General features: G+C 41.3%; 1 protein-coding gene across 1 annotated transcript; it reads left to right on the top strand.

The window, feature by feature from the left end:
- Nucleotides 1-206: 206 nt before the first annotated feature.
- On the top strand, nucleotides 207-6,950 carry RWDD3 (RWD domain containing 3; the record flags this gene model as incomplete). Its single annotated transcript, XM_010178541.1, has 4 exons — nucleotides 207-362; nucleotides 5,181-5,665; nucleotides 6,376-6,491; nucleotides 6,590-6,950. Coding segments are annotated over 4 exons (872 nt in total), but the record flags the coding sequence as incomplete, so codon positions are not given.
- Nucleotides 6,951-7,889: the final 939 nt, after the last annotated feature.

Genomic DNA, 7,889 nt, shown 5'->3' with positions numbered 1-7,889 from the left:
AACCTGGGCTGTAGGATGTGCTGAATGTAATTTGGCTTCAGCAATATGCATGTGGCTGTAGGTGTTACAGGGTACTAAGGCTGATCCTTCACGTTTGCTGTAGGTAGGAAGGTGAGAAGATTTGTAGTGCTGCTGTCAGCTGCTGGATGCTGTAGGCTAGGAATGCAGTAACTGTAGACACCTTTACTCCGCATTTTCTGCACCAGCCGTGGTGGCCGCTGATCAGAAGATAATTTTAAGAGATTCCTTCTATCAGTCTGCACTGTCACAGTGCTGTGAAGATGCCCCTTCAGCAAGGGAGAATAAATCTCAGGAGTTCAGCGAACAACAGCAGTTAGTATTGGGCTTAAAGAAAGTATCAGGTGAGCCATTCAAGAGGTCCATGGCTATTCAGATCCAGAGCATAAGTAAATTTTGCTTAGCGCCTTCCACAGATGTGACAATTCTATGTATTTGTTGGAGATTATATATATACACACACAGAGTATGCATATATTCTGTTTCGCTTACTGCTCCCTGGTGTCCTGCTGCAGTGTGCTGCCCAGCTCCCCAGCAAGCAGCTTCCTGCTGGGTGGGCTGCAGTAAAGTCCTGGAGAACGCTGTTAAAAATGGATCCAGTGGCCCGTGTTCAGGTTCTGTGTGTGTATACAGGCCAGAAGAACTGGGATTGATAACGAGGGTGACTGAGCACTGGAACAGTTTGCCCAGAGAAGTTGTAGAGCCTGCATTGTTGGAGATACTCAAAAGCCATCTGGACGTTTCCCTGGGCACCCTGCCGTGGGTGGACAAGGTGACCTCCAGAGGTCCCTGCAACCTCAGCGGTTCTGTGATTCTTTGAGAATAACTTGCTGTTTTGGAGTGAAATTACATGTGGCTGCACTTGAGTGACTCCCTTTAGTTAAAAAGTTACCAAGGGCTGAATTGAATTAGTTGAATAAAGCTCGGACTCCTGTTTGAAAATAGCTGTTGAAATAGATTTGCAGAGAACAAGCGGTTACTTGAAAAGAGGACTTTGTGTGTAGACAGCCTCAGAGGGATGAGGACGTTGGTGCCTGCGTGGAGCACAATTGACTGGAGTAATCGAAATGCAGAGTTGTTCTGTGTCTAGATCTGCGTGACACACCTCTTGCTCCAGCGCAGGCAGGCAGTTCTGCCATGTCATTTTTTTTGATTGATATTTAGAGATGTATTTTTCAAGTACGACGGATGAAATGCTTTGGCTGAGTTTAATTTTCTTAAAGTCAAAAAGTTCAGAACTGTTACATCAGGCATATTTTGAAAACGCAGTATCCAGGCTTTGCAGATGTTTATTTAAAAACGTGAACGTATCTGAACATTGCATATGCACCTCTGCTCCTCCAGATATGGTAGAGAACTATACACACATCCTTCTCTGTGCCTCATATGCAGAAAAATGGTGGTGTGTTTGTAAGTTACCAGGTTGGGGAAGGCTCAGGAACCTTCCTGGAATGTAAAGTGAAGGGCCACGAGTGCACAGCAGGAACAGGCCATTACATTTCTATTATTGTTACGTGGCCTTGCAGGGCCTTTAGGCAGGCTGTGTTCATGGTGTGTGAGGATCGTGCACATCTGGTTGATTTCCGTAGCTTCCTACTGCATTTGAAAAGATTATTTCCAACAATGAGTATTGGTAGTTTTCTTCCTTTGGGAATTTGCTTCTCTTTTACTTTGGAGCTACAGAATCCTTTGGTTTGTACTCAGGTAACTTTTGCTGTATTCATTGGCTTGTGTTGACTTTATCTCTTCAAACCATGTAAATTGTCATCGACAAATGGTGCACAGGGGTAACTTCCAGTAGGACTGTTACGTTACGCTATCTCTAACACATTAAGAGTAATTTGTGTAGATTCACAGGATCAAAAAGGAGGCCATCGGGGACTTACGGTTTTGAGGAAAGTAAGAAAATGCTTTTGCGTATCTCTTGGTATGCTAAAAACTTTGGCTTTCTGGAATTTAACAATGAGGTATTCAGAATGTAAAATATGTTTTTATCAAAACCAATGTGTCGGTGAATTTAAATGAACTAATTACAGCATGTCTTTTTTACCTTACGTATCTATTTACACAGATGAGCGTTACAGATAGAAATCCATAATTTACTTGTTAATTTGTTCTCTTTTAGTTTGCTCACCAAGCTTGCTATAAAAATACATTTATATATTCTTGTACGGTAGTAGGTGCCATTTTCTGAATGTAAAAATAGAGCGCATGTGTTGCGTAAAGTGCCTTTGGGCAGGAGAGGAGGGGGATATCTGTCTGGTTGATGTGGAACAGAAGAAAAAATCTGAAGTATGCTAGAGCTAAATATACTGATAAGCGTGCAGCTACGGGGGAAAATGAGTTAAAATGTGTTGAGTTTAGTCTTCTTAGCACATTAAATGCCACCAGAACGGTCATACCCCAGCTTTTATTCCAGAAATAATCGCGGTTTTGCTGTGAGGACAACTCAGACCTTGTGGCGTGCGCAAACAAAGGAAATACTTCTTCGGAGCCCGTTACGCAGAGCGGTGCTGCTTCCCTCTTTGTTCTGCCAGCGTCTGCAGCGCCGGTGCAGCAAATGGACGCTGGGATGTTTAAATAAACTTTAGACGCTGTAGCCCCCACAGCCGTTTCGAACCGCTCCTCCTTTTGAACAGTGAGTCTGAAGCAGATGTAAATGAGCGCGGCTGGGCTTCGCGCGACGGCTCAGGGTGATACACCTTGGGGTGCGAGGCTGCGCTGCTGCCTTCGGATTAGTTCATCATCACAGGGAAAGGTGTGAGATTGTTGCAGGCTTAAGAGTGTGATCACTGCAGCAGGAGGCTCTTGCCGAAGGGGCAAGCTCGGCCTGTCTGTTTATCCCTCAGTTACTTCTGACTTGGTGAGATCTGTTATGACAAGCTAGTGAAAAAATCCTAGGAGGATTAGCAGAAAGGTAACATGTTGTTCTGTCACTGCAATTAAGGTGGCAATAGGGTAGTATATTCTTCAGCGCGTTTATAGGCTGTGCATTTTAAAATCTATTGGTAACATACTTTGAAATGAAGCGATTCCCAGGCAGGAATATAATAACATGAATACTGTTCAGCCAGATGCATGTGCTGGCAGTGTACCTGGTGGGGCAGCCCTGTGTGAGGGGCAGTGGGAAGGATGTGGGTCAGCAGGCACTGTCTGGGTGCGGTGCGATGCTCAGGTGTGCATGGAAACCCAGTGGTGGCCAAGAGGGTGCTGGGGCTCCCAGGAGTGCAGTGCAGTCTCCTTGTGAGTGTGGTTATGTGTACTGAGCCTAGTGTGATGGCAGGGGAGCTATCGTTGCTGGTGCCCAGTAAGGAGCGTTTGTTGCAACAGCAGAATATGGATTGGAATGGGAAGGCTTGAGGTCCTCCTGCATTGCTGCTGCCTGTGAGTTGAGGGCCCCATGCTATCAGATGGATGCTGTGGAGCCTGGAGTCCTTTCCAAGTCTGGCGCATTTCTGAGGAATAAACTTGCCTTAAAAGTAGTCTGGAACCTTTCATAGGATCTTGGAAGGCTGGAGACCGACTCCTATTGGCAGAGAGCAAGGCTTTGACACATAGGGCTTGTAAGTATGGGCATGCTTGGGTGTAATTTCATTTAATTCATTGGATTTGTGTCCACTACTTTCAGCACTGGATTTTACTTTGTTTGGATGGCGATGCTTTGTAGATGTTTGGAGACTTCTTTATAGCCATGCTGGAGGTTGATTTTTGGGCTTGGAGGGTTTACTTGTATTTTCTTGTGACTGGTCAGACCTAAAGAGTTCTTTGTATAACCCAGGAAAGAGGTTGGAAACAAGCCCTTGGCTAAGCTCTCTCAAATGCATCTGTCTGTCCAAGTCACTTTTAGGTTCTTTCACTTATTTAGCAGGGTTCAAATGTAAAATCATAGAGAGCACGGAGGTTGGTTAGCGGCGTCGGCAGTACTAATCAAACATAATTCAGCTGACTGTCATGTAAAGGAAGGTAAGATAAGGTAGGGGGAGAAGAAGGCAAGTCACTTCAAAAGAGCTCCTCTGAAACTCAGCTCTGCTCTAATCTGCCTTTCAAATCTGGCTTCTCCTGCCCTCATAGGATGAATCAACCTGACATTTTAGCAATTTTTTAAAGAGAAGGGGTGAAGTGTTTAGAATGCATCAAAGGGCTGAAGCAGAGAACATCTGAAGAAGATCATCTTTTATCCGATACCCACTTTCTTCATGGCAGAGGAGCAAAAGTAGGTTAGGTCTTTGTCCCTGCTTTTAACTTCATGAAGTTTTGTATTGTTTTTCTGAAAATGTGTTTTAGTCAAGGAGGTTTTATTGCAGGATTTACTGTATATAATTTTCATATTCAGCATCTTTGATATTGTGATTTGTCAGGTGGATGTGGTCTTTTGCCCTTCCTGCTACGTACTCTGTGTATCCTTTTCACCCTGAAAATAATTCTGTTCTGAAGTAGACCAACAACAGGTTTGGAGTAGATGTGCAGATATATACACATGTATTTATATAAGTGTATGCAAATATATTTGTGTATGTATGTGTAGTAGCTAGGGTCAGATGTACAACAGAGATATTTTCATTATGTCAATCCAAGCATTGTAAATGTGGAGAAGTTCTCGGAAAAGAATTAGGTGTATTTGCTTGAAAGCTGTAGGGGACGAAGAATCTGACATTTTTTTGGTTTCCAGGTCTCTCTTTAGTGTGGAACTGCCTCTGAACGGTTGTCTTAAAAAGTACCCAGTGCAAGTCTATTTGCCTTGTGCTGGTATTGATGTGAGAAGAGCCAAGTTAGGGCAGCACTGAGTCCGTCCAGAGAAGACTCTATTTTCAGATGTCCTTGCTGCTGCTGTTGAGCTGTAGAAGCTGACTTATGTATTTCTGAGAGAGACATTCTTTATTACTGGCTTGTCTAGACTTTGAAAGAGCCAAAAGGTGTGAATGCTTTTTAGAATGTGTTAATAACTTTTCTTGTAGTATGATATGGAAGTGTTTCATTTCAGGAGTCCCTGCAAGTGTAGCCTGAGCCATTGGTTACAACCCCTCCATCCTGCAGAAAACCCCACACCCCTTGTTTGGGCAGTCATTTGAGTTGAATTGTTAAAGAAAATAACATGACTTTATAGTTCATATGTATTTCAACTACAAGCAAAGTATTAATGTTTATTTTTTTATACTTTCCAGAGACTCATGGAATCACATTTAGAATTAAAATCAGCGTGAAAGAACTGCTGGATACAGATGTGCTTTTAAAGCTGTTATTTCACTTACCAGTCAATTATCCATCAACTCTACCAGATATTTCTGTTAACTCAGACCAGCTTACAAGGGCCCAGTGTAAGGACCTGAAAGATAAATTACTTGAACAAGCCAAGCAGCATCTTTCTGAACCCATGGTACACGATCTGATCCTTTGGATACAGCAGCATCTTAAATGTGTCATTAAGCAATCAGCAACAGTTTGCAAGGAGAAAACTACTTTGTCACAAGGAACAGGCACAGAGGATGGTATCTGGATGCTCCTTTTGCATTTAGATCACATGAGAGCAAAGGCAAAATACGTCAAAACTGTGGAAAAATGGGCTTCAGATCTAAGGCTGACTGGAAGACTGATGTTCATGGGCAAGATAATATTGATTCTTCTTCAGGGTGACAGGAGCAACATTAAGGTGCAGGAACAATGAATGTTGACTAGTTCTATTGATTTACCACTGAAACCTATGTGTCTGAATATTTTGTGTGTGTTTTTCTAAGATTAACAATTTTGGAAGCAGATTGATCATTAGGAGAGTAGGAAGGCCCAGCAACTTTATTCTGTATTTAAGAAAAACAAGGTATTCTGTGAGAAAGAAAAAAGTGATACCTGTAGACCTGTGGCCTGTATTGCTTTGCTTCCCACTGTAATTATACCCCTGTATTCCCTGTGTTTCCTGACTGTAATATGCCCAGGTTCAGTCTTCTGTATTACCCAAATGCTCCAGAAAACAGGAAATTTATGGTGAGAAATTAATAACAGACGTATTTCTAGCTCACTACCATCTCTTTCCTTGACATAGACCACATGGTGCTCCTAGCACACGTCTGGGCTTTGAACTTCTTGTCTGTACTTATCAAGTCCCACTGCATTAGGCAGTTTTTTGTGGTGATATTGGAGGAGAATGTTTTGGCTTTTCAAACTCACATTCCCCAGATCAGTAAAGACTACGCTTAACTTCAAGCTGATGAATAGAAACAGTCCTGCACGTTTTGGGATGGACAGTTTAAAAGTTTGATTGCTATGTTCTGAAAAATACCTGTATGTTTGTATAGGTTTTTGCATTTTGCTAAACTTCGAAGATACTGGATGACATTTAATATTTTGTTCTTTTTTGTCGTTTAGGAGTACTTGATTCTTCAGAAAACTTCTAAGGTGGATGTGGACTCAAGCGGAAAGAAATGCAAAGAGAAAATGATTAGTGTACTGTGTGAGACGACAGTACAGTCACAGCATAAAAGGTATAATTTAGTACTGTTGTGGATAGAAAAGTAAGAGAATCGATAATTACATTCTGACAAATCTAGGCATATTCATGAGTTTCCCTTTTACAATGTAGGTTTCAGACGTTTGAAGTCAAAGAATATTCAACACTGGATGAGCTACAAAAGGAATTTGAAACTGCAGGACTTACAGCTCTTTTCTCTGAGTTTGTGCCTCCTCTCCTAAAATAAAACTCAAAGAAAACACTGGACTCTGTGACCGAGGCAGTAGTTGACTGCACATGCTGATGGAAGAGAAAAGGACTGGTTTGGCAAACGACGTTGAAGCTTTTCTGCAAAAAATGCCAGAAGTAGCCATCCTTTTGCAAGGAGGTGGCAATTCATACATTAAGAATTGATGGTTTTTTTTACATTTATGTACTGATAGCTTTTTCCAAGGAATGTGGAGTTAATTGTGATAATTGCATGGCAAGCATGAGACACTGGGAAGAAATAATGTTAAAATGGTAGTCTTCTGGGTAGACTGTTTTGCAATCCCTGTTCTTCAATGTCTTGTTTTTTATCATGGTATTTGTTTTTCATGGTGGCTAGAAAGCACAATTAATATTGCTTTAAAAGATTATATGAAGATATTTCTAGAAAAAGCATAGCAAACACACACTTGAATATGTGAGGACAGCATATGCTTAATATCCCTCAGGTGTCCATCTGCTAACTTTTCCTTCTCTATTTATTTGTCTGTAAGTGCTGGATTGTTGATTTAAAGTAAAAGTTCACGTCACTTGGGGACTGGAAAACCTTAGAAGTGTCTTTTTGCATGATAGTTTTTATTCTGAATGTATAAAACCACCCAACTGGAGAATCTAAATTGATAAAAAAGCTAAGGTAAAGCCAATTGTAATATTTTCTTTGATAGTTTACAGATTCCTTTTTGCACTTTGTCTGGTTTTACTGTCTGTGCATCTTTAGATATCTTGTTTCAGTTGAACTGTCAGAGCAGTATATATGCAAACTTCAGTCTTCTGTCTCTCAAGACTTCTGTCAAGTCACTTTAGAAGCTGGTAAGTTATAACTCCCTATTAAAATTTCCCGACCTTGAGCAATTTTTTAAAATTTGTAGGTAGTCTTGGCCAGCTTACACATTTTTTTATCACTAGTCTATGTTTTACTTTAGTATAATGTTACAAATTATATACATCATTTTTACCAATTAATTTGTGCAAGTTCTGTTTGCCTGGGGAGAATTAGGTGCTTATTTCATATATTTATTAATGTTCTTTGATTTCTGTTTGTCGTGGTTTAGCCCAACCAACACCAAAGCACCATGCTCACTCACTCCTCCCTCCCACAGTGGGATAGGGGAGAGGATCAGAGGGAAAAGATAAGAAAACTCTTGGGTTGAGGTAAGAACAGTTT

This window comes from Mesitornis unicolor, unplaced genomic scaffold (assembly GCF_000695765.1).
Source record: "Mesitornis unicolor isolate BGI_N332 unplaced genomic scaffold, ASM69576v1 Scaffold41650, whole genome shotgun sequence".
Classification (NCBI taxonomy): Eukaryota; Metazoa; Chordata; class Aves; order Mesitornithiformes; family Mesitornithidae; genus Mesitornis; species Mesitornis unicolor.
Note: the sequence above shows the minus strand (reverse complement) of the source record. Positions and strands in the feature narration are given on the sequence as shown.